Source organism: Callionymus lyra, chromosome 19 (genome assembly GCF_982586985.1).
Source record: "Callionymus lyra chromosome 19, fCalLyr1.hap1.1, whole genome shotgun sequence".
Classification (NCBI taxonomy): domain Eukaryota; kingdom Metazoa; phylum Chordata; class Actinopteri; order Syngnathiformes; family Callionymidae; genus Callionymus; species Callionymus lyra.
In genome coordinates this window covers 7,385,388-7,413,369 of record NC_141836.1, presented here as the reverse complement: position 1 = coordinate 7,413,369, position 27,982 = coordinate 7,385,388, and the positions used below count along the sequence as shown (strand labels likewise).

The 27,982-nt window shown below is 38.5% G+C and overlaps 1 protein-coding gene and 2 long non-coding RNA genes across 3 annotated transcripts; 1 reads left to right on the top strand and 2 right to left on the bottom strand.

Annotated features, from left to right (window-relative positions):
- Nucleotides 1-12: 12 nt before the first annotated feature.
- On the top strand, nucleotides 13-11,692 carry LOC148059258 (uncharacterized). The gene is made up of 4 exons (XR_015709430.1): nucleotides 13-79; nucleotides 11,162-11,307; nucleotides 11,368-11,441; nucleotides 11,519-11,692. It is a non-coding gene; the product is annotated as an uncharacterized LOC148059258 (long non-coding RNA).
- Nucleotides 11,693-17,846: 6,154 nt separating this feature from the next.
- Nucleotides 17,847-20,298, bottom strand: LOC148059257 (uncharacterized). The gene is made up of 3 exons (XR_015709431.1): nucleotides 20,202-20,298; nucleotides 18,128-18,284; nucleotides 17,847-18,070 (listed from the first exon to the last, which is right to left on the bottom strand). It is a non-coding gene; the product is annotated as an uncharacterized LOC148059257 (long non-coding RNA).
- A 521-nt stretch (nucleotides 20,299-20,819) lies between these two features.
- On the bottom strand, nucleotides 20,820-25,073 carry tmem9 (transmembrane protein 9). Its single transcript, XM_087782046.1, has 6 exons — nucleotides 24,287-25,073; nucleotides 23,032-23,177; nucleotides 22,814-22,905; nucleotides 22,646-22,754; nucleotides 22,462-22,587; nucleotides 20,820-21,723 (listed from the first exon to the last, which is right to left on the bottom strand). The coding sequence occupies exons 2-6, from the start codon at nucleotides 23,113-23,115 to the stop codon at nucleotides 21,565-21,567; spliced, it is 570 nt and encodes a 189-aa protein (XP_087638172.1). The 5' UTR covers nucleotides 23,116-23,177; nucleotides 24,287-25,073; the 3' UTR covers nucleotides 20,820-21,564.
- Nucleotides 25,074-27,982: the final 2,909 nt, after the last annotated feature.

Below are 27,982 nucleotides of genomic sequence, written 5' to 3'. Positions count from 1 at the left end.
CTGACGCTCCAGCTTGAACAACATTGAAGATGAAAACTTCCAACATGCTCATGACCCTGGCTTACTGGGACATCTGCAGGTGAGAACGTTTTAAGTAGTGCTTGTCACTCCTAGGTGAGCCATGTTTTGGTTGGTGACAGTTGCTGAGAGGAGGTCAGTGAACAGAGAAGCAGATGCAGCATGAATGCTCCTTCCCAGATGCAAAACTAATAGACTCAAGGACTCATTCATTCCTCGGGCTATTAAATTGTACAATTCTGAGTTCAGGGCAGGAGTGGAGTGAAAGTATCTGGATGTTCTGTTCTATGTTAGTCTTTGTATCCTTTGTCTTTGTTGTTTTTCTTTGATCCATGTTATTTATCTTTATCTTTAGACTTAGATTGTATCATCTTGTTCTTATTTTACTTTGTTTTTTTCCAATAGCCAATACATACAGCAATTTTTTTTATAAAAAATCAAAAATAAATCAATTTTTCGACTGAGACCTCAATAAAGTTTTACCTTACTTTGTTAAATCAAAGACACGCATGCGTCATCACTCCTGCATTTGTATTAAAAACCCTCGCTTTACACGAGTCCAACATCTGTTCCACTCCAACTTCCAGGACCAACTTAAGTATTTAGGTCAGGTGGAACTTTATTGATGATTAATTAGTTTTTCTCCAATTCCAATACAACAATTATTCATAAAAAATAAAGACAACAAGAACAAAGAGAAATAAAGAACCAGATGACACAATCTAAGTCTAAAGATAAAGAACATAGATCAACGACAGACAAAGGATGCAAAGATTAACATAAGGTAAGGTTAGGTAAAACTTTATTGATCCCTCAGGAGGTCTCCTTCGGGAAATTGTTTTTTACCAATGGCCAGCAATTTTTCATAAACAATAAAATAAAAAATAATACATAAATAAAATAAGAAGAACAAAAAGAGGAAGAACAAGATGAGTCTAAAGATAAAGAACGTAGGTCAAAGAAAAACAACAAAGACAAAGGATACAAAGACTAACATAGAACAGAACATTCAGATACTCTCACTCCACTCCTGCCCCGGAACTCAGAATTGTACAATTTAATAGCCCGAGGAATGAATGAGTCCCTGAGTCTATTTGTTTTGCACCTGGGTAGGAGCATTCGTGCACTCATTCTGCTTCTCTGCTCACTCGTCCTCCACAGCTGGTGTCCACTTTCTGATTGTCTTTGTGGTCACAGTCTGTCTCTGCACCAGAGGAATGTACTGTGACTGAAGGTGGACCAAGTTATGATCGGACCTTCCAAGTGGAGGAAGAGGTTTGGCTCTGTAGGCGTCCTTCAAGTTGGAATAAAGAAGGTCAATTGTCCTGTTATTCCTGGTGGGACAATCCACAGCCTGATGGAAAGTAGGCACAGTAGAGTCCAGGTTTGCATGATTAAAGTCTCCAGAGATGATGATAAACGCGTCAGGATGTTGATTCTGAAGTCGAGCTGTCATTGTGTGGATCTTCTCACAGGCAGATGCAGCCGCAGCGCTCGGAGGAATGTAAACACACAGCGCGATCACGTGACTGAACTCACGCGGTAGATAATATGGACGCATGCTGACAGCCAACACGAGACTTTCGTGCGTTATTCACGTACATGATCAGACCTCCTCCTCTGCGCTTCCCACACGCGTCGATCTTATTCGTCAGTGAATTGACGTTCCCCATCGTGATCGTTGGTCTGTGACGTCTCCGATTGTCCGTTAGCTTAGCCTTTAGCCTCCTCCCTGCCCGACAGCCTCTGTAACGGCGCTGAAGTTCGATCGGGATCTCCAGCCCGTGCCATTGACTTCAGCGACAGTAGATCCTCTCTTGAGTAAACAAGACGATTCTCCCCATGTTCAAAAGTATCCATAAAAAAATAAAATAAAAACAGAGGTCCTCGTCGGCGCCTTTAATCCTTTAGAACAGAACATCATTATACTTTAACTCCACTCCTGCCCCCGAACTCAGAATTGTACAGTCTAACAGCCCGAGGAATGGCCAGCAGCACAGAGAGTTTCAGTGGCAGAGGCATGGAGACTAGAGTTGATCTGAGCAGAGAATCTCTCTCTTGTTCCATCTGTCTGGATCTACTGAAGGATCCAGTCGCTCTTCACTGTGGACACACCTACTGTAAGACCTGTGTTGAAGGTCACTGGCAGGACAAGAACATCTACAAGTGTCCTCAGTGCAGACAGAGACCTGTCAAAGATGAAAGCCCTCAAGTCCTGTCTGGTGTGTCTGGTCTCCTACTGTCAGGAACATCTTCAGCCTCATCGAGAATCTCTGGCCTTCAAGAGATGATCTGCTCTGAACACGAGGAGGAGGAGAAGATGTTCTGTCGTTCTGATCAGCAGCTCATCTGTCATCTCTGTGCTGTGGACCAACACAAATCGTGACATCGTCTCGGCCGCAGCAGAGAGAGAAAGACGTGGATCAGAGTCGAGGAAGGATCCAGCAGAAGAGAAATACAGTACATCAGAGTCTCTGCTGATCAAGTAGTGGAGACCCTCCAGAGAACATACTCTGATGTGGAACAGCAAGTCAGATCTCTACAGGAGGCTGGAGCAGGAGAAGAAAGAAGTTGAGCTGCAGCAGCTGTCACTCACCGACAGTCGCATCATGTTCCTGCAGAACTGGACCTCACTCTCAGAGGTCAGTGAAGACACAACCTCCTCCATGACCCTTGAGCAAACTCACAGACCAACATCTCACTGATGATCCATCCAGAGAGAGAGCCGTTCCTCACACACTCACAGGACATCACTCTGGATCCAAACACTGCACACTCATGGTTGATGTTGTCTGAAGGAAACAAGAAAGTGACAAACATGGAAGAACATCAGCCTCGTCATCCAGACAGATTTGAATTTTTATAAAATAAAGAAAAGGATGTAAATAAACATAAATCATCTCAAGTATCTTCATCAACGTCTTTGAAATGATTGAACTTGTTTAAGTGAATATATTTATTAATATGATCACTAACTTTTCTTCTACTTTCAGCTGAACTTCCTCAAGATCTGCTGACAAGATACTGTGAGTCGAGCGTCAGACACATGAGATCCATGGCTCGCTAACACCACCTGTGTGAGTGTCTTCAGTCGTCCATCAACTCTGGTTTGGTCCTAATGTCTCCTTCCTGAGCAGGAGAAGGTGAGCGAGGACATGATGGAGAAGCAGGTCATGGACTTGACCTGTAGACTTGTGACATCCTCTGTTCTCCACCACAGGAGCATCTGAAGCTGTTGCATGGAGAACCTGAGAAGTCTTCACGTTTTTCTTTAACTTCCTCACTTGAACCACTTCCTGTGGGTCGTTGAGACATTTTTAAGCCACTTGTTCAGCTGCAAAATAAAAGTATAATCCGTGTTCAAGATGTTTTTAAACATGATACCTTTAGAAAATTAACATTTTTTAAACCATTTCATAAAACTTAAGGATACCTTAGTAGGTCAACTTCATGTAAGTCAGACATTTAAGACACTTTTATAACTTGAACAAAAGATTAACCTGGTTACTGACCGAGGGGTCGTGTACCATTTATCTCTGAATAATCTAATTGTCTACATCTATTTAATAATTGCATACTTTCAAGAGACATCTGAGGACAAATATTTTACCACCTTTACCTTCCCACCTATATTATCTTTAAATGTAATCTTTTTTAACAAACTCTATGGGGGGGTTGACCCCTCTCCAGCAGCACCAGATCACTGACCCTGTAGCACTGGGACTCAAACCGTTGATCCTTGGGTCAGTAACCAGGTGTTGAACCCACTGAGCCATCAACACACATGAGTCCGTGAGATCCAGAGACTCTTTGAACCTCAGGTCGATCCTCCTGCTTTAAAAGAACCAGTGACTGTAGCAACATGAACCGACAACCACTCAGTTACTAACCCAGTGCTCAACTGACTGAGCTACTATCAGACATAAGTTCAACTGGTCAAGAGACCCTTTGAATGCTCAGATTTACCAGGGTGAAGGTCAAAGGCGTCCAAACGAACTCAAACAGAGTTGAGCTGTAGTGCAGTGGTAGCACTCTCTGTGTGGACATCCAGAGGTCTTGGGTTCAAAACCCACCTGTTACTCTTGTCTTGAGATTTTGACCAGGTTTTGAAGGTCAAATAGAACGAAACGAAACGAAAAGAAAAGATAAGATTTGCTGTGAAGGTGATCTGGTGTAGTGGTGAGATGAACAACCCTTAAGTGCGCGTAATGCTTCAATTCTTGCCTGTCGCCGGGGATCTGGATCAAATCACACCGGGGGCGCGAGCCAGGGGGGAGGGTCTGTGTCCTCCCCCCGGAATTTCAAGAGACTGAAGGAGGGGGTTATGCCGGCGGCTTAAAAAGTTGTCTCTCATTTTACTTTACACCTTAATGGTGAGTATATTTATGTAAGCAACGTAATCTTAAAATTACAGACTCAATATAAGAGGTTTAAAGGGAACAAACCAAGTAACTTACTTGCATAAATAAAGTAAAGTAGTTTTATAGCAGAGAAGATGATACATTTACTTTTATTTGACTCGTATCTTTATAATAAATAAAAAAGTTCAAGCATTTAAATGCATATTACGAAAATACTCTGATAATAATTCTTAAGTTCACATTTAAAAACCATCTTATCCTCACAAAGAAATACGTGTGAATTTCAAAGTTAGTTCTAAATAATCATCTCTTGATTCAATCTTTAATAACCTGTAACCACATTTGAAAGATGAATGTTTACATTTTTACCGTCTGCTCTCAACACTGTTATCATTGCGCAAATAATTAAGATGATCAACAACTATTATTGATTCCAACAGTGATAGTAAAGAACATGTGTCAATAAATCTACAAATGTTTATTATACTTGAAGGCTGCGAACTGTTGGTTTACTATGAGGAAGAAATGTTTCCACTCTTTGAATGTAAAATGATCAATTGATGGTATTGTATCAGAATCAGAAAACCTTTATTACACCCAGAAATAAAAACGAGAAAGAAAATCTAAATCTTTATTTATGTAAGTGAGTTAGTTACTTAGCAAAGTTAACTTAAGGCAATATTATTTGAGTCTATAATTTTTTGCTTACGTAAAGTAAGTTACTAAAAGGATAATGAAAAACAACGAATGGAAATAATAAACTTGTTGTTGCGCATCAATGTTATTTGTAAAGTTGACTCGATATTGACAGATTCGATCTTTGCGCGTTAATAACTCGCTAAGGTGTTGAATTACAAATCTTACCTCTTTCTAACCAGAATCACCTGCTGAATTGACTTCAAGCGTTTGAACCTGAATATTTCTAAATATTGTCCTGAGAAAATACTCTATGCAGGCGGCGTATAAGGGACCGTCCTCCAATAGACGAACACCGAAAAAGGGTTGACTTCTTAATAACTCCATGTTCACGTAAAGAAGGGCCTCCATATATATGTTAACACTCATTAGTTTTTTACATTTATTTTTGAAATCACTATTTTCATGCAATATTTCACATATATTTTGTAATTACAATTGTGATGGTTTTACATAAATGTATGTGAAATATCGCCCAAAAATGGTGATTTTGAAAATGTATAGAAGAAATTAAAAGAACTAATGAGTGTAGTAACTTGATATGGAGGTACTGCATAAGTCAGTGATTTTCAACCAGTGGGAAATCATCAATGAATGTTCTATTTTCGAACTTCATTACTTCCTGCATCTGTCGCTTTAAGACATGACATCTACCGACCGATCGCGAAGCAGATCGCTTGATATAAGAAAAATAATGAAGACGTAAAGTTCATATGAATCGAGAATAAAAAGAGCAAAACGTTCAGACTTCCCGACAGTCATTTTACGCAATTCAGAAAAATGATATAGAATTAAAAGCTTGTTTTTTTAATAATATATCGAACAAAATAATGCGCGTTTGATTGCTTCACGTTCTTCTAGAGTCACAGAAACATGACGTCACTTCCATCAACGTCAAGCTTCCAATGAAAGCGCAACAAATGCTTGTTTTCCTCATGATCACATGATCGAGGAAACATCCTTAAAACACACTTGTTTAATACAACATCACGTGATGACTATTTGTTACCTTTATCTCACGAATATAACAAGAATACATTCAAACCCGTGCAGGTGAGACACATTCTAATGACGCAAAGTTACTGATGAACACTTTTATTCTCATTAAACTTCATCTGAAGATGTTTTAACATTTAAATAATCCATTTCTCGCCTCGGTTAATAACCGTGTATGTAAAATATAAACATTTACACCAGAGCACATCTAAACTCATTTACAATAGTGTGATTCATGTCAGACATGTTTACGTGCGAACGTAGTTCATAGCTAGTGTAACAGTGATCATAATAAATCGTTATATATTTAATAACTCGTATAAAGAGGTATTATAGCAGAAAGATTGAGCCAACTTTACTTTAGTATCTAAAGTTATGTTTTGATACTTTCCAATACCATCATTTTACATTCAAAGAGTGGAAACATTTCTTCGTCATAGTAAACCAACAACTATTCAAACAAACATTTGTCTTATAAATGTTTAAAAAAAAATCTGCCATTTTTAAAGTCTGTGTCGGAGGAGACGCTCGTGGATGACTTGTTCTCTTCTTCTGGTCCTGACGTCAGGGAGAAACCGAGGGCTGAGGTTGATGACCGAGGTCAACAAAATCACCGACTTGAGGCAAGAACATCTGATCCACTCAGGCTGGAGGTAGTTACAGATGATGTGTGAAGTAACAGAAGAACAATGGTTGGTTGATCCCACCGCTACACCAGATCACCTTCACAGCAAATGTTTTCGTTTTATTTGACATTCAAAATCTCAAGACCAAAGTAACCGGTGGGTTGTGAAGCCAAGACCTCTGGATGCCCATGCCAAGAGTCGGACCACTACTAGTTAAAGAAAACTCCTCAGGTTCTCCATGCAGCTTCAGATGGTCCTGTGGTGGAGAACAGCAGCTGATCCTCACCCTGAAGTCCATCGCCTGCTTCTCCATCATGTCCTCGCTCACCTTCTCCTGCTCAGGAAGGAGACATCAGGACCAAACCAGAGCTGATGGACTGAAGACACTCACACAGGTGGTGTTAGCGAGCCATGGATCTCATGACCTTGGAGTCAATCCTCCAGGATTGAAGCTTCAATCCTGGTCACATGTCCAACGATGGTTGAAGTGAAGAGTTTCAAAGAACATTGAAGGTTGAGAATGATGGAGGAAAATACTTCAGTGTTTGTTACTTTGTTATCGTAACAAGTTCATGATTCAAAGTATTTTCATCATCACATGATTCAACGAGAACTTTCATGTTCACATGTTTCTAAGATGTTAACTTTAACATGTTTGTTACCTTTGATCATATTAATCATCACAGTTCAAACTAAGTAACTATTAATATATTCACTTAAACCAGTTCAATCATTGATAAAGATACACAAGATGATTTATGTTTATTTACATCCTTTTCTTTATTCTATAAAAGTGTTTGTTGTATTTAGTTCTGTTTTCACTGACAGACGTCAACATTTGTTTATGTTGTTGTTTCTTCTTTTCCATCAATAACTTTGTAGTTCCATGATATTTGAAGAATTTTACTGAAAGTATTATTTATAAATTACTCGACTATGTTTTCTGTGGATCATTTCAGGAGCAACTTTAGATAAATCCATGGTTCTCAGCTGCTGTAGTTGTGTAGAAAGTCAACGTTCTCACCCGCAGATGTCCCAGTAAGCCAGGAGCATGTTGGAAGTTTTCATCTTCAATGTGGTTCAAGCTGGAGCATGAGCTAGTTTGGTCACGTGACTGCGCAGGTGTGCGCACACACCGGGCGGCCACAACATCCGAAGTGTAGTTTCTTAGCGCGCCCTCTGGTGGATGGAAATAGTTACTCAAAGTTGAATGGATCTTGATCAGAAGAATTTGAAACTACAACAAAATGATCAGTCTACGTGGACACTTACGTTTGTTTAAATTATCTGTAGAACAATTAAAAATGTAGTTGATCTCCTTCAATCTACTCCTTGTTTATTAGGATTTAGACGTTATTTTTATATGTGTATTTACAACTTCATGACAACAATACAGACGTGTCACAGAATCTCCCAGTTCAACTCGAATCATCCAATGCATGTATTTTTTTTCAACATTAGACATTAACACAGTAAAGACTGTCAATGATGTCGAGGAAGAAGCAGAAATTAATAACAAGGTAGGTATGTAGGTAGAACTTTATTATATTACTTTACTATAAAAATTTACTATATTATATAATATAAATAGAACTTTACTATATTAAATTATATTAAGGAAACCTCAGTCTCAACACTATTTTGTCCAGAGCCGCTCGATGACGCCCTGACCTTCTCTAAGGTCATAAACTAGGTCATAAACTACAATTTTGGTGGAAATGTCCCTTAAGTCGTTGTGAGATTTTGTTCGAGAGTTAAATATAGAATCAATAGAACACAGTTGAAACATATATAAATGAAAAGTTGGCCATTAATTTGGGGATTGTTTCAATATGTGGAAACAAAAGTGTAACATTGTAAACCTTTATCTAGGATCAATAAATAGAAGAGCCTCTGGATCTTAATTCTGGGACGTGTGTGTCTTTTGTCTTTTAGAGTTTTCAAATTTGTAGGAATTTTTAAACGTGTATTGCTTTTTATTGTTTAACAATTTGTGACCCTGGTCTAGAAAGCTCTTCACAATCAACTATAACTTACTTACTTGGGGTTGAAGGAGATCAACTACATTTTTCATTGTTCTACAGATAATTCAAACAAACTTAAATGTCCACGTAAACTAATAATTGTTGTTATAGTTTCAAATTAATCTGATCAATGCATGGATTCAAATATAAATTATACTTTGAAGTTTAACGAATTCTTAAACTTCAACTTCCATCCACTAGGGGGCGCTCTAAGAAATCACAATCCGGATGTTGTGGCCGCCCGGTGTGTGCGCGCACCTGCGCAGTCACGTGACCAAACTAGCTGATGCTCCAGCTTCAACAACATTGAAGATGAAAACTTCCAACAAACTCATGACCCTGGCTTACTGGGACATCTGCGGGTGAGAACGTTGACTTTCTACACAACTACAGCAGCTGAGAACCATCTTGTGAACTTCAACTCATTAAAGACGAAACTAGCGTTTATTAAAAGTCGTGATTCTATTTTGTCTATTTTATATTCATTAACTTTTGTCCTGAAGTTTGTTTGTAAATAAAACAATAGAACTGAGTCTTTCTCGTTCATGCATGTGTTGAATTAAAGTCACTTTCAGTGCAACTGTAGTCGTTGCTAAAGCTAATGCTAAGGAGCGCACCTGACACTGATGAGGTCAAAGGTCAATACATTATTCACATGCAGAAGGTCAAATATTATTCAAGAAAATGTTGTTAAATATTCTTAAAGGTCATTTGAGGGAAACTTTTATTCATGCAAACTCATCTATTCAAGGTTTAAAGTAAGAAAAATGTTTATTTCAAAGGTTTTACTTTTACTTTTGTTCACTTTGACAGATTTAGGGCTGGATTTAAAAAAATAAAAGAAAAGAAAAATCTCTGGTCACTTAATATTTATTTTGAACATTTTTTCTTCACACTCATTAGTTTAAACAGAATGAGATGTTTATTTATAACGGACCAACGACAAAGAACTACTTGGAAAAAAAGATAATATTGAATTGAAAATAATGGATACATTTAAGTTTGCTCATGAAAATAATTATAAATTCCTGTATAATTATTTGAGGAAATCACAAATATTTCTTCTATTTACTTTGAATCCATTTAATACTTTAAGTAAATAAAAAAAAATTAACAACTTCTCTGGTCCAAATTCATTTAGTATCGACTGGTACTAGTGTTAAAATATCAACTTTATTACCAACTGTGAGAGAACTCTGCTCGTGCTTTGAATAAAAATAAAAACCACATGGAACCACAGTTTTTTATTTGAATGAAGAAGAAAGTGTTCAACAAGATTTCATAAACAAAGTAACAATATTGTGAGGAACATAAAGCATTGCAGGCATCATGATCTTTAAGTCAAAACCAACATTTTAGAACTAAATAAAAAATACTTTTGTAAAATTAAAAGAGGGATGTAACTGTCTCACAACTTTATGTGACGATCATTGTGACCTCAGTCATTACAGGTATCATTATTATCACGGTGTTGTTGCAACATACTCAAGATGTTCAGAAAGTACTTAAACGTGGTGAAATAGTTTAACATTGTTTTATTTAACTAAAAATTACAAAAACATTATGCAGGTGTTTAGAACAATACAATTTAAGTGAACTGGAAGTTAAATAAAAGCAAAATAATAGTCTTCGCTGCTTCAAATTGATTAGGTTTTGCAAATGTGAAGATTTTATTGAACGCTGAAGAGTTTTAGATTCTTTTTAGATCGATGCGTCCCTAACAATAATATCTCTTTCAGTTTAAGATGAAGAGAAATATTCTTATTTTTATTCACTGGAAATGCACTGTATAAATACAAATTACTTACTTACTTACATTCAATATTAATTTCAATGGATTTTTTTCGACATGACAAATTAATCGGTTAGAAATCATGTTTTTTATGTTTTATTATTGTATTACAAAACTATTTTATTGTTAAAGAATAGTTTCTGATGTTTATCTCAGCATTTATTTTTATCAATGAATGTACACGAATGAAAATATTAAAATGCACTATTTGCTTTTTGTTACGTGTCAATGCCGCTTGAGGGCGCTGTTGTTACTTAAGGTCTCGGAGATGCATTTAAACGAGAAGCGAACAACAAAGTCAATCGTTTAAAGAAACGCAGACATTGATTTAATAATAATAATAATAATAATCTCTATTTATATAGTGCCTTTCTATTTAAGTTGAATACAAGATATTTTATTACTTAATACCTGCAGAAAAGATAAATTTTTGTTCCCTTTAAATCCCGAAAGTGTTGATTTAAGTCTATAATTCCAGCTCAGATCTGTTCATAAATACAAAGTATTACAGAAAAATCTAAGTTTATTTTATATAGGTTTTAAGATTATAATATTAATGATTTAAATCAATCAAACAAGTGAAGTAATTGTATAACTTTATTTTTATGTACATTTTTGTATTAATTGGTAATTTGTTCTTCTCTTTAGTCTCCAGCTGGCTCAGCCCCTGCTGGAGTTCACTGGTACTGAGTACGAGGACATGAAGTCCAGCTGTGGAAAAGATTGTTGAAGATGTGTGACGAAGATTGAACCTTGAAGGTCATCATGAGATCCATGGCTCGCTAACACCACCTGTGAGTGTCTTCAGTCGTCCATGAACTCTGGTTTGGTCCTAATGTCTCTTTTCTGAACAGGTGGTGAGACTGAAGAGGAGAAGGTGTGTGAGGACCTGATGGAGAAGCAGGTGGTGGACTTGAGGAACATCTGGGTGAGGATGATCTTCTGTGACTGTTGTATTTGACCTTTGAGCTGCAGAGTTGTGACGTCCTCTGTTCTCCACCACAGGAGCATCTGAAGCTGCTGCTGCTGCATGGAGAACCTTCGGACTTCATGCTTTTCTTCAAGTTCCTGGGCAACAGGAAGTGGTTTGATGAAGATCAAGTGTCCCTCACTTGATCTTCATGGAACCACTTCCTGTTGGGGAGGAGGGGATATAGTGGGGTCCGCAGAGGGGGGAGGAGAGACCAATTTTTGATGCCATAGTTTTAGAGATTTTCCATATGCAAAATAAAAGTATAACCCCCTCCTTTTGCTCTCTTGATGTTTCGGGGGAGGACACGGCCCTACTACCCCGGATTCGCGCCCGGTCTGGTTTGCTCCAGCTCCCTGAGTGAAGGGTGGGATTCGAACCCTGAGCTTGTGAGGCTCAGAGAACCGCCAGTCGGTTGATCTCACCACTACACTAGATCACCTTCACAGCCAATATTTTCGTTTTGTTCTATTTGACCTTCACTTGCAGTCAAAATCATAAAACTAAGGCAGCAGCTGGGTCTTGAACTCATGACCTCTGGTTGTTCATGCAGAGAGTCCAACCACTAGACTAGATCACCTTCACTCTTAATTTTTTGGTTTTGTTCTATTTGACCTTCACTTTCAGTCAAAATCTCAAAACTAAGACAGCAGCTGGGTCTTGAACCCATGACCTCTGGTTGTTCATCCAGAGAGTCCAACCACTGGACTAGATCACCTTCACAGCTAAAATTTTGGTTTTGTTCTATTTGACCTTCACTTGCAGTCAAACTGTCAAAACTAAGGCAGCAGCTGGGTCTTGAACCCATGACCTCTGTTTGTTCATGCAGAGAGTCAAACCACTAGACTAGATCACCTTCATGCCTTGTTTTTTGGTTTTGTATTATTTGACCTTCACTCTCAGTCAAACTGTCAAGACTAAAAATAGAGTCAGGCCTTGAACCCAAGACCTTTGGTTGTCTATGCAGAGAGTGCTACCACTGGACTAGATCACCTTCACAGCTAATGTTTTGGTTTTGTTCTATTTGACCTTCACTCGCAGTCAAAATCTCATAACTAAGGCAGCAGCTGGGTCTTGAACCCATGACCTCTGGTTGTTCATGGAGAGAGTCCAAACACTAGACTAGATCACCTTCACACTTTGTTTTTTGGTTTTGTTTTATTTGACCTTCACTCTCAGTCAAAATCTCAAAACTAAGGTAGCAGCTGGGTCTTGAACCAATGACCTCTGGTTGTTCATGCAGAGAGTCAAACCGCTGGACTAGATCACCTTCACTGTTCATTTTTTGGTTTTGTTCTATTTGACCTTCACTCTCAGTCAAAATCTCAAAACTAAGGCAGCAGCTGGGTCTTGAACCAATGCCCTCTGGTTGTTCGTGGAGAGAGTCCAACCACTACACTAGATCACCTCACAATTCATTTTTTTGGTTTTATTTTATTTGACCTTCACTGTCAGTCAAAATATAAGACTAAAGAGAGACATTGAACCCAAGACCTACGGATGTCAATGAAGAGAGTCTGACCACTTCACTAGATCACCTTCCAACTTAAGATTTTCGGTTTTGTTCTATTTGACCTTCTCTCTTGGTCAAAAAATCTAGACTAAAGTAGCAGCTGGGTCTTGAACCCAAGACCTCTGGCTGCTCATGCCAAGAATTTAGCGACTACGCTAGATCACCTGCTGAATTGACTACAAGCGTTTGAACCTGAATATTTCTAAATATTGTCCTGAGAAAATACTCTATGCAGGCGGCGTATAAGGGACCGTCCTCCAATAGACGAACACCGAAAAAGGGTTGACTTCTTAATAACTCCATGTTCACGTGACTAAAGAAGGGCCTCCATATATATGTTTATGTTTATGTATAATTTGTAGACGGTCCCTCGTCTGATGAGACGCTGTTTACGTGCAACAGTGATCATAATAAATCGTTATATTATATTTAATAACTCGTATAAAGAGGTATTATAGCGCAAAGATCGGAGCCAACTTTCTATCTAAAGTTATGTTTTGATACTTTCCAATACCATCAATAGATCATTTTACATTCAAAGAGTGGAAACATTTCTTCCTCATAGTAAACCAACAACTATTCAAACAAACATCTGCCATTTTTAAAGTCTGTGTCGGAGGAGACGCTCGTGGACGACTTGTTCTCTTCTTCTGGTCCTGACGTCAGGGAGAAACCGAGGGCTGAGGTTGATGACCGAGGTCAACAAAATCACCGACTTGAGGCAAGAACATCTGATCCACTCAGGCTGGAGGTAGTTACAGATGATGTGTGAAGTAACAGAAGAGACAATTTGAGGACACAGACCCTCCCCCCCGGTATGATCTGATCCAGATCCCCGGTGACGGGCGAGATTCGAACCATTACCGCTTGGAACAAGGGTTGGTTGATCCCACCGCTACACCAGGTGTATGAAACTGCTACTTCACCATATCCTCTTATCTTCACCTCCCAGTAACAACGTCCAGTCAGAGACTCTTGACTCAAGACCTGAGGACAAATATTGAATCTGTCTGGATGATCAGGACGAAGCTGATGTTCTCCCATGTTTGTCACTTTCTTGTTTCCTTCAGACAACATCAACCATGACTCTGCAGTGTTTGGATCCAGAGTGATGTCCTGTGAGTGTGTGAGGAACTGCTCTCTCTCTGGATGGATCATCAGTGAGATGTTGGTCCACGTGTCTCTCAGAAGGTCTGCTGTCACTTCCTCAAAGCGGCGGTGAGTTTGCTCAAGGGTCATGGAGGAGGTTGTGTCTTCACTGACCTCTGAGAGTGAGGTTGTGTCTTCACTGACCTCTGAGAGTGAGGTCCAGTTCTGCAGGAAGATGATGTGACTGTCGGTGAGTAACAGCTGCTGCAGCTCAGCTTCTTTCTTCTTCAGCTCAGAAATCTCCTGCTCCAGCTGCTCCTGAAGTCCTCGGACTCGAGCAGCTTCAGTCTCCTGCAGAGATCTGACCTGCTGTTCCACATCAGAGTATGTTCTCTGGAGGATCTGGATCATCTGGTTGAGGGTCTCCTGACTTGTCTCCACTGCTTCATCAGCAGAGACGCTGATGTTCTCCTGCTCCTGCTGAAGCAACTTCACTTCCTTCTCTCTGTTCTGGATCTTCTGCTGGATCCTTCCTCGACTCTGATCCACGTCTTTCTCTCTCTCCTTCTTCTCTGCTGCGGCCGAGACGATGTCATGATCTTTGTGTTGGTCCACAGCACAGAGATGACAGATGAGCTGCTGATCAGAACGACAGAACATCTTCTTCTCCTCCTTGTGTTCAGAGCAGATCATCTCCTGGAGCTGCTTGGACGACTGGACCAGCTTGTGTCTCCTGAAGGCCAGAGATTCTAGATGAGGCTAAAGACGTTCCTGACAGTAGGAGACCAGACACACCAGACAGGACTTGAGGGCTTTCATCTTCCTCCCAGTGCAGACGTCACAGGCCACATCTTCAGGTCCAGCAGAGCAGTGGTCCTCAGCTGCTTGTTTCATCTTCAGCTCCTCCACTAGCTCGGCCAACCGGATGTTCTTCTGCAGGACAGGTCTCGGTTCGAAGCTCTGTCTGCACTGAGGACACTCGCAGACGCTCCTGCTCTGCCAGTGACCTACTTTTAAATCAGAGTGAAGGTCAAATAAATCCTAACCACAATATTTGCTGTGAAGGTGATCTGGTGTAGCGGTCAGACTCGCTGCATGGGCATCCAGAGGTCTTGGGTTCACAACCCACCTGTTACTCTTGTCTTGAGATTTTGACAGAGAGTGAAGGTAAAACAAAACGAAAAATTCAATCTGAAGGTTATCTAGTGTAGTGGCCAGCCTCTCTGTATTGACATCCAGAGGTCTTGGGTTCAATGCTCAACTATTTCTTGAGATTTTCGCTTAGAATGAAGATCAAATAAAAAAAATAATAATAAAAATGAATTTTGAAGGTGATCTAGTACAGCAGTCAAACTTTCTGTATCAACATTCAGAGGTCTTGGGTTCAAGGCCTGTCTTGAGATTTTGACTGAGAGTGAAGGTCAAATAAAACGAAAACAAATCATTGTGAGTGTGAGACTATCTGCATTCACATCCAGAGGTCTTGGGTTCTATGCCAAATATGTTTTAGTCGAATTTAGATTTTGGCCTTGAGTGAAGGTCAAAAAAAAAAAAAAAAAAAAAAAAAAAACAACAAAAAAAAAAACAAAAAAAAAAAACAAAAAAAAAAACAGTGTCAAGGTGATCTAGTGTAGTGGTCAGACTCTCTGCATTGACATCCAGAGGTCTTGGGTTCAATACCCAACTATGTCTTAAGTCTTGAGATTTTGGCTGAAAGTGAAGGTCAAATAAAACGAAACGAAAAACAAATCAGTGTGAATGTAATCTAGTGTAGTGGTCAGACTCTATGCATTGACATCCAGAGGTCTTGGGTTCAATGCCCAACTATGTCTTAAGTCTTGAGATTTTGAATTAGAGTGAAGGTCAAATAAAACAAAACCAAAATAACTGCTTTGAAGGTGATCTAGTGTAGTTGTAGCACTCTCTAGATAGACAACCAAAGGTATTGAGTTCAAGGCCTGATTGTTTTTTTAGTCTTGAGATTTTGACTGAGAGTGAAGGTCAAATAAAACGAAACGAAAACATTTGCTGGGAAGGTGATCTAGTGTAGTGGTCAGACTCCCTGCATAGACAACCAAAGGTATTGGGTTCAAGGCCTAGTTGTATTTTTAGTCTTCAGATTTTTGACTGAGAGTGAAGGTCAAATAAAACAAAACAAAAATATTTGCTGTAAAGGTGATCTAGTGTAGTGGTCAGACTCCCTGCATAGACAACCAAAGGTATTGGGTTCAAGTCCTGGTTGTATTTTTAGTCTTCAGATTTTTGACTGAGAGTGAAGGTCAAATAAAACAAAAACATAATATTTGCTGTGAAGGTGATCTAGTGTAGTGGTCAGACTCCCTGCATAGACAACCAAAGGTATTGGGTTCAAGTCCTGGTTGTATTTTTAGTCTTCAGATTTTTGACTGAGAGTGAAGGTCAAATAAAACAAAAACATAATATTTGCTGTGAAGGTGATCTAGTGTAGTGGTCAGACTCCCTGCATAGACAACCAAAGGTCGTAGGTTCAAGGCCTACCTGTAATTCTATTATTGAGATTTTGACTAAGAGTGAAGGTTAAATAAAACAAAACCAAAACATTTCACAACAATATCGCACGAAAATGTTGATATGGAGGCACTGCAACCAGTGGGAAATGATGAATGAATGTTCTATTTTCGAACTTCATTCCTATATAAACTCGAGGCGAATCTTTCCCTTTAAGACATGAGTGTCCAATACATGTCGCTTGATATAAGAAAAATAATGAAGTCGTAAAGTTCATATGAATCGAGAATAAAAAGAGCAAAACGTTCAGACTTCCCGACAGTCATTTTACGCAATTCAGAAAAACGATATAGAATTAAAAGCTTGTTTTTTTAAATAATATATTGAACAAAATAATGCGCGTTTGATCGCTTCACGTTCTTCTAGAGTCACAGAAACATGACGTCACTTCCAATGAAAGCGCAACAAATGCTTGTTTTCCTCATGATCACGTGATGACTATTTGTTACCTTTATCTCACGAATATAACAAGAATACATTCAAACCCGTGCAGGTGAGACACATTCTAATGACGCGAAGTTACTGATGAACACTTTTATTCTCGTTAAACTTCATCTGATGTTTTAACATTTAAATAATACATTTCTCGCCTCGGTTAATAACCGTGTATGTAAAATATAAACATTTACACCAGAGCACATCTGAACTCATTTACAATAGTGTGATTCATGTCAGACATGTTTAAAATTAACAAATATAAACTGTTAGTTTGAATTCTTTTTCATCATCACAGAAAGGAGACAAGTCTTGTGCTACATTTAAATATGATTAGATTAGATAGATTGAGCCAACTTTACTTTAGTATCTAAAGTTATGTTTTGATACTTTCCAATACCATCATTTTACATTCAAAGAGTGGAAACATTTCTTCGTCATAGTAAACCAACAACTATTCAAACAAACATCTGCCATTTTTAAAGTCTGTGTCGGAGGAGACGCTCGTGGACGACTTGTTCTCTTCTTCTGGTCCTGACGTCAGGGAGAAACCGAGGGCTGAGGTTGATGACCGAGGTCAACAAAATCACCGACTTGAGGCAAGAACATCTGATCCACTCAGGCTGGAGGTAGTTACAGATGATGTGTGAAGTAACAGAAGAGACAACTTGAGGACACAGACCCTCCCCCCGGTATGATCCAGATCCCCGGTGACGGGCGAGATTCGAACCATTACCGCTTGGAACAAGGGTTGGTTGATCCCACCGCTACACCAGATCACCTTCACAGCAAATGTTTTCGTTTTATTTGACATTCAAAATCTCAAGACCAAAGTAACCGGTGGGTTGTGAAGCCAAGACCTCTGGATGCCCATGCCAAGAGTCGGACCACTACTAGTTAAAGAAAACTCCTCAGGTTCTCCATGCAGCTTCAGATGGTCCTGTGGTGGAGAACAGACGTCACAGCAGCTGATCCTCACCCTGAAGTCCATCACCTGCTTCTCCTGCTCAGGAAGGAGACATTAGAACCAAACCAGAGTTGATGGACTGAAGACACTCACACAGGTGGTTTTAGCAAGCAAAGGATCTCATGACGACCTTGAAGGTTCAATCTCCGTCACATATGTTCCACAATCTTCTCAAGAGCTGGACTTCCTGTCTTCGTACCCAGTACCAGTGAACTCCAGCAGGGGGCGGACGAGCTCAGCCAGCTGGAGACTAAAGAGAAGAACAATCAATGAAACTACACGTTTACAACAACAACAGAATCTAATAAGTGAAGTCTCAATACATTCAGATATTTCTAAGACACTAAACACAACTTTAAGATGTTTGTTACCATGTTATCCTAGTTTTGTCCTCAAAAAACAAGATATTTACTTAAACGAGGGAAACAAAAAAACATGGACCAAAAACATTTTGTGTTCAACTTAAACCAAAGTCTGTTGCTGTGTCTCAAATCGCATACTAGCGTACTAAAAGTTAGTATTTTTAGTGCGTTAGTGCGTCTCAATTCTTAGTATGCGAAATTTATAGCGATATAACGATAGCGTTCAAACAGCTGGTTGAAACATCATTAAATAGAAGTAGAAGAAGAAGCTGTCATGTGATTTCCGGTTAGTGTGTAGCAGCAGAGTTTGATTTGAGACATACCATCTGTGGAGAATTTGCGTACTAGTTAGTGCGTACACTAAACTGATGCATACTAACTTCTAGCATACTAAGAGTAGTATGCGATTTGAGACGGAGCATGTGTTTCGAGAGTTTGCTGTTCGCTTTTCATTTAAATTCTGCTCCGAGGCCTTTAGTAAAAACAGCGCCCTCAAACGGCATTGACACGTAACAACAAGGAAGTATTTCAATAGTTTCAACATCTTTTCATTGATTTAAAAAATGCTCATATATGTTACATCAAATTATTTTGTATTACAATAATAATCATTCGACCGATGTATTAGTTATTTCGAATGTATAATATAAAAATATTTATAAGATTTATAAGACAATAAATATTCACTTTACATTGAAATTAATTAATTGAAACAAAATAAAAAACGGGGAAGATTTAGACGACGCCTGTCATCACTAGAATCTGCTTTAATTCACTAAACAGTGAGTTTAATACAGGTTAAATAAAGGTTTAATAAATAAAAATGACTCCATGGCGATCAATGATAAATAACATTAATATATATATATATATATATATGACACAAGTTTAGTTTAGGTCGCAACAATGTTAAACACTTTAACTTACTTCATGTTACAAATCATGTTTAATGGATCAAATGATCCAAATTTCAGGATCGCGACAAAACTAATTCAGTTTATTGGATTTGTTTACATCAGTTTTATTGTTGTAATATATGATCATTTTATTCACGTTTATTTGCAAAACCTACTCTATGTGTAGCAGAGAAGACGATGAGTTGCTCTAAACATCTTCATAACGTTGTTGTTCATAAAAGTCTGATCAGTCCCTTATTATCGTATTATCGACACCAAGATACAAATACTGAACTTCTTATAAACCTTTTCTTTATCCTCAGCAAATATCAAGTCTACATTTAAAACATTTATTTATATATATATATATATATATATAATGTTTTGTTCATGTGGTTCCTTGTTCAGGCCTGTTATAAATAAACATTTCATTCTCTATAAACCAATATTCATCTTGTTTCAATCTTTAATAAATAAATGTGAGAAATGAACGTATTTTCAAGTACACAGTGATTTTTCTTTCTCATCCTTTAAAAAGCTTTTTGACACATTTAAGACGAGACTTAAAAACGAGATTGCTTTAACAAGTTTCCCTCGAAAGACCATTTAGAATAGTTTACCTTCTGACCTTTGACCTCATCAGTGTCAGGTGTTCTTCTTAGCATTAGCTTTAGCTTCAACAACAAGTAGAGTTACACTGAAAGTGACTTTAATTCAACACATGCACGAACGAGACTCAGTTCTATTGTTTTATTTACAAACAAACTTCAGGACAAAAGTTAATGAATATAAAAGTTCAACAAAATAGATTCACGACTTTTAATAAACGCTAGTTTCGTCATTAATATGAGTTTAAGTCACAACATGGTTCTCAGCTGCTGTAGTTGTGTAGAAAGTCAACGTTCTCACCCGCAGATGTCCCAGTAAGCCAGGGTCATGAGCATGTTGGAAGTTTTCATCTTCAATGTTGTTCAAGCTGGAGCATCAGCTAGTTTGGTCACGTGACTGTGACCGGATATCCGGATGTGATTTCTTGGTTTTAGAGCGCCCTCTGGTGGACGTTATAAAATATAACTATGCTCAGAGTTACAAGAGTGAAGGTGTTGACATTTTATTTGTTATTCAATTGTATGATTTATACGCCAGAAAATGTCTCAAAATAAAAAAAAAGACTTGAGTATATAAACTACTAAAAGTAATTTGCTTCTCTCTGGTTATGACCTTGGATTTGATCTCACCTGGATCTTCTTGCTGGGCCGGTACCTGTAGAACTCCTGATTTCTTGTTCTTAGAGCGCCCTCTGGTGGATCTAAGAAAATATAACTCGTCCTGCATATGAACTTAAACAAAATTATTGATTTATGTGAACATTTATACTCTAATAAACTAATTATCTATAAAACAATTTAAAAAATAAAGTTGACCTCCTTTAATCTACTCCTTTTTTTATTGATCCCTTCACACATGTATTTAATAATACTTGACTCTGAGCCGCCATCTTTGATGCAGTATAGAAACACAACTCAGTTCAAACATCACGTTTTATTAAAACCATTCATTCAAATGTTGCGACACAATCATCGTTCTCAGTCGACGTCACTAAAGTGCTCTCCAGGTGCTCACCTGGGTGATCATGTGACGTAAGCAGCGGCCAATGGGACGCACAATATTATATTTATTTATTTATTTTATAAAAGTGTATGGGACGAACACACCTGAGTACGATGCGGATCAAAGTAAATAAATGGCTCATGTTGCTGAGAATCTAAATACAAATTCACTTCTGAAGGTTCCAGAGCGTCGAACCTCTTCTTCTGCGCCAAGAAACAGGTGAGAAGCAGTAATGGAATGATGCCACCTAGTGGCCGGAAATGTAATTGCAATACCCAAACATTGATAGGCAGTGAAATTTTGCTTGTTAATTGTAAATTACAAATCGAATAATTGTATAAACCATTAAATAACTATTATTAAAAACACAATGAAAGCCAAAATAAAATAAAAAACTAAGTGCTTTAAAGTATCTGTAAAGGATTTTTTTAAGTTTATAGATTTTTCAAGAGTCCAGACAAAAACAAGTGAAGAAGTCTCTCTACTCAGCTGTGGAACCCTCAGAACAAACATGATCTAAGTTCTTGTTAACTCATAGAGCAACGTAGCGTAGCTTCAGTCACCGAACACGACATAAATTAAGATCCACGAGATTCATGGTGGAACACTCCAGTGTTTACCTTCAGTCAGAGGTTCATGCAGGAGGAGACGATGGTAGCGTTTAACTCAGCAGCTTGTGTCGGTCGAACACGGTCTTGCGCTGCTCCTGGACCTGCTTCTTCCAGCGCTGCTGCGCCCCCTCGACGCGCTCCAGCACCGTGTTGCCGCGAGCCTGACTGTTGCTGCTGCTGCTGCTGGCGACCGGCTGAGGACGCATCTCCTGGACACACATGGTTTCACAAAGTTACCAAAGATTTGGTGATTTCAAAAAAGAATAAGAAGAAACATTTATTTCCCTAACACTTTAATATTCCGTTTGTAGCAAATTGCCTCATATTTCTACCATAAAAAATACAAAAATAATTGAATGGGGATCCACACGTTTACATATTTTAGTGTCATTTATTTTTATAATTTAGGTTTTTGCACTTTGCAATTTGTGTGATGTTTATCTTTATTCGTAATGTTGTTTATTCCAGGTTGTTTAATAAAGATATTGTATTACAATAAAGGCATGGAAGTAAATCAGTGTCATCAGAATATTGAAATTAATTAAATTGAATTTTTTTGTTTGTTGAAAGTTTTCTTATGAATAACTCAATAACAATAATTACAATATTGTTTTTTTTTTAATTCGATTTTTTTAATTAAATAAACAAGAATCAGGTATTTTCACATATAAAATATTGTCTGGTGGAACTTTTAGACCAACACTTAATGTTAACATTGAAAGGGAAGAAAATTATTGGAATTAGATATTTAACTAAATAAAAATAAAATCAACATTTATTTATTTAGAAAATATTCTAAAATATAATAATATATGTATATATATACATTTAAAAAAAATCAATATATTATTAAAAATTAATATCACTATTGCGATACTGGTAAAATAAATAAATAAAATGGAATGAAAATAAATCACATTTTTATAAAAAAGCGTAAACAAACTCACCTCTTCCTCGTTGTGCAGCTGCTGGATGTAGGGGTCGTGTTTCCGGATCAGGGGGTCCACCAGCAGCAGGAAGAGCATGTAGAGCAGCAGCGCTCCGACCATGGACAGGTAGATGATGATCGTCACCTGCAGCCGACCAGGAAGTCAACAACCTTCACAATAAAAGCTCACGACTCGTGGTCACCTTGATGGTGTTGGTGCTCCTCTCCTCGTACTTGCACTCGCACAGCAGACAGTAGGCCTCCACGTCGCCCCCCGGCACCGGCATGGGCTCCACCACGTGCAGACAGTTACTGTAACCACGGCAACAGTCAGTCGCTCCCGTCGCACAACAGACGCACAACTTTCTCACCAGTCCTTCTGGGACACGTTCCTGTTGTAGATGTGTCCGCTGATGTTCCTGTACGGAGGACAGATGCACTTGCAGCGGACGTCCTCGAAGTTCTGGAGACAAGAGAGTCGGTTCATCGAGCTGCTGTCAATCATCCATCACACGAAGATGTGAGCTGTTGTCAATCATCCATCACACGAAGATGTTGCTACGAGTCTCTTTCATTCTGATCACTTTACCTTCGCCTGCGCGACGACCAGCCAGTCCAGGAGCAGAAGTCCGCAGACAGAAGCCACGACCAACGTCCACGAACGCGACGCCATCGTCTCGCTTCTTCCTTCACGACGACCAATGAATCTGATGAAATGTTCTGAGCTTCTCTGATCTTTATTGCGCGATGTCCACAGATAGTACGGTAAAAAAAAAGAAAAATAAGGATTAGTTTCCCACAAACGTATTCGTTTGTCAATGAAGTGAAGACAAACACGTCTGTTTAAAAGTGATGGAGTCAAAGTAAATCACTATCATACCTTTTTTTTTTAAATGAATTTATTTAATTGAACATTGATTTTTCTTCAAATCATCTTTTTATACATCATCTTTTTTGATATACTGTATATTTTATTTACATTTGTTTTACATGAAAATCTTACAATGACATAATTTTTACATTCATTTTTTTTACAAATCGAATTTCACTATGAATTTATTCGTGCAATACAAATAAAACAAACGGCGAAAAACAGTGTTTTTTTTTCAATATATGAATAAATTAATAATAATAATTTTGATTATGTAAAAATCCAGTGTTAGAAATTCAAAGTCTGTTAGCAGGCATTTACTTCCATAAACCGAACATGACAAGGATAAAAAAGTTGTATATCTGCAAAAAATATATCTCCTAAAAAATATAGTGTTTAAAACTTTAATATTGAAAGTAATACAATCTGATATCTCTCTTATTGTGTAACAAATCTTAGAAATGCAGAGGAAGTTCCTTCTTCAGAATAAACCTTCAATGATATAATAATAATAAATATAAATATTGTCTAAACAAAAAGAAGAAAACGAGATCTTGCATCAATCTTTAGTTATTACTCAAAATAATGTCTCTATTTTCTACCAATTACAATACAAACTATATAAATAACAATAAAAATGGCAAATCAAATATTAGAATAAGAAAGTAAATCTGTATTTTTTATTATTATTACGGTTCCTGAATTATTCTTATCTGAACACAACTGTTACATAAACTATATTTAAAACTGTTCCGTTGATCTTCTCTCAGTCGCAGAATAAATACGTCAATGGCTTAAAAATATGTCTTAAATAAGTTAAGTTTAGCGACGTTTGCGTTCTACCGTAATAACCAGTGTAATGACGCAGGACATGCTGCTCGCTAACAGGTGACGTCACGGGTAGAAGACACTCAACGAGACAAAGATATTCGTCATTGCGGAGGAAAGTAGGAAGAAAATGTTTATTATTTACCTTTAGACGCTCGAGAGCCTCGTCTGTCTCTGACCTGACGTTTGTTTCCGGAGAACTTCTGATTTCCGGTGTTTCGCTCGAGTCTGCTGCAACACCGCCCTCTGTCGGTCACAGTGACACAGTACAAGCTCAGGACGCACTGAACTGTATTTCTACTTGAAAATCGCTGAATACTGACAATAATAACTGGATAGTTTTACACGTTTCATTATAATCGAAGTATTTTTTTTACAACATCCTGGTTCTGTCTACAGCTCACTCTCACCTCGAGTCACGTGATACAATTACTTCCTCTTTCCAAACTGGCTTAAAAACATTGATTTTTATGTGTTTATTCCTGTAGATTAAATTACATTTTAAATCTTTTAGTTAAAATAAAAGCAATCAAGACCAAAAACAACAACATACAAAAACAAACAATCAACAGAAAATAATCACAAAAAATACAAAAAGCAACAACAAAAAAAACAAGGAAAAAAATAAATATAAAGTATACATATATAAATATATCAACACAAAATTTAACATACCAAAATGAACACAAACGCAAACAATCATAACCTAACAACCAACAATAAAACAAACACAAAAAATATCAACATACAAAAACAAAACAATTGACAGAAAAGTATCACCAGAAATAAAACAACTAAAAAACTACAAACAACCAACACACAAAAAGAACCAACACACAAAAAGCCAAGTATAAAAAAAAAGAGAAAATGATATGCAAAAACCAACACAAAAAACAACCAACATACAATACAATAAACACGCAAAAAGTAACACACATCAATCAGCGCAAAAACACACAGAACATAGAACAAGCAATTCAATAAACAAACACACAAAACCAACAGCTTTCATACAAAACAATCAACACACAAAACCAACAGCTTTCATACACAACAATCAACACACAAAAAGAGATCAAAGTGACACAGACTCTGGTGTGTTCAGTAAATATTCAGCAATAATACTTTTAAAGTAAATGAACTTTAATAAAAAACACACACGTAAACAATCACTCTGCTCCTCTACACACTTGACGATGTTCTATGTTGACACACAAACAACACAACCGTGCCGTGACTCATCACACACACTCCTGAAGTCTGATCTCGTCTCTGGTGGAATCTGGAAATCTGGACCCGATCGATGTTTCTATTTCCCGCTAATCCTGTTTCCCGCCTCACTGTATACTAAGATGGCCGCCGCGATAATAAGCCGCAGGAATCGATGGCCGACAAATTCCGAGGCGCAGGAGCCGCCGGTCGCAGGATCAATGGATACCTTATTAACAAGCTCCGACCCCAGACCCCGGGATCCACCAGACCACTTCATTATGACCAGCCTCGTGCTGAGCACGGGTGGAACTCTGACGTGACTCAGATCGACGTCATGAATATGAATGATCTGCATCAGAATCACCTCAAGTTATCGACTGCACCTCATTTTTACACAATTTATTCTCATCGTCCAGAACAGAGTAAGGGTTTTGGACCGTCAGGCGGGTCCATATGACCCGCGGCGAAGAATCCAGAGTGAAGGTTGAGGCAGAAGAGAAAGAGAATGAAGAGAATGAAGGAAGTGAGTTTGTTTACACTCGTGTTATCTCAGGGTTAAACTGTGTAGAAGTACATCAATGTCATCAGAGTTTTGAAGGGTTGAAAGTATTTTTTTCAAATATTGAAAGGTTGAAAAAATTTCAAATATTCAATATTTGTCATATTTTGATTTAAATTATTCAATATTTTTGAATTCATATCCTTTTAAATTCAATATAAAAAAAATAACATTAGACAAAACCAAATGAGCACAGAGTTACTGGATCATAAAGACCTGATCGTTTATGTATGATCCAGTAACTCGGTACTCGTTTGCTTTTGTCTGGTGGCTCTGTTATGCTTTTGTAAATATTTTCGATTAAAACATTTTTTTTTTCGCAGACGAAATTACAGTTTTTTAATTTGAATAACATTTCTTTGACTTCACACAGTCAGCCGGAACCCAAACTTGTTTTTTTTTATAATCTTTGGGCTTTTACATTTCAGAGTTCTTTAACTACACTGTAGATCAGGTGGAGTACCCAGAGCGAACCCTCTACTCTCCTCCGACGGAGCTGTTAACGACTCCGGGACCTTCAACTGCCGTTTGACCTCCATGACCCGGCGTCTCCCATCCTCCTCGCTCCCGGAATAACAACGATGTTTTCTTCTGGTCCGGGGCTGGTGGGCTGCAGGTCTCTCACACACACACCAGTGCAATCACGGGCGTGGGAGGCGACCGGCGGTCCCGGGACCGGCGATAAATCACAAGGTTACGCTCGACCGAGAAGCAATTCTGTCGACGTGTGTTCGCACATTCGTCTTCATCAGATGGTTCCGGGCCGAGGCCGTCTCAGCCGCTGATCCACCGCTGATGGAGGCTCCAGGAGGATCCAAAGTTCTACAGGAAGACGCAGGTGTTGGACTCGACGTCGCGCGTTTCCCGTCCTGAACTCATCCGAGCCGACAGCTGTCCGTCCGGCAGCTGAGGCCGGGCGGGCGTCCGGGCGAGGAGAAGCTGATCCTGAGCTGAAGTGAGCGAGGAGGAGATGACGTCTGCTGCCTCCGAGCCACGAGAGGAAGCAGGAGCGTCGTCCGAGCAGGAGGTGAGAGAATTTAATTCAACATCGAAAATGATTAAACATTTTAATTGATTTTTCTTTAAGCACGGATGGTCTTTTGTTGAATAATTGTATTGAAAAAAATCGATATGAAAGGTTGAATACGTTTTTATCGAATAATAAAAAATATATTTCTTTTGTTTTACACATATAGTTTGATATTGTTGTTCCAAAAATTCATATATAAATATTCTAAATTCAATTTCTTTTCAATCATTATATTTTAGCTTCAATATTGTCCGGAGGAAACTATTAAAACAACGTTTTTGTATTGAATTTTGAATGATTTGAATTAAAATATCAAACGCTATGTTTAATACAAAATCATTAATTTAGGAAATAGTCGATTTAAAATGATTTAATAAAAATAAATTGAACCTTTTAATATAGAAATTATTTGATTAAATTATTAATAAATGAATTAAAGAACATTCAAGAACTTCCTTTTGGACTTAGCATTAGCATTGCTAACATTAGCCAGAGAGACCTGACAGTTGCTCTCCACCCGCTTCTTTCTTTATTCAGGACACATGATGGGTAAAATATTCCAGTCACGACCCAGACGGCCCGACTCTGGTCACCCGAAGACTTGAGGTCCAGATCCGGAATCGGAGAGGAAGTGAGGACTCGGGGTGTGTCCGGCCGAGAGACGACCGAGGCGAATTAGAGAGATTGGAATCTGTAGGAGGTCCAGAGAAGTTTGAGGATCAGTGACACGCTTGTGAGGTGATGTCACCACCTTGTCTCATCTGGTTGTCGTGAAGCTACCGGTCGGATCTGGAGGGAACCGTCGCCGCCGCCTTCGCTCCCTCCTCACCTGCCACTTCCACTCGCCTTCATGCGGTCAGTATTCACGAGCGCCTCGGGCTGCTGCACGAACACACGCGTGTGTCGGACAACGTGATAAAAGGGAAGTTTAGTTTCAGGACCGGAGCGAAGACAGACGATCGCCTCCTGTCTGAGCCGCCGCTGAGTCGCATGTAAACACTGCCGGTTCAAACCCTTCATCTCTTCGGCTTCAGGGATCG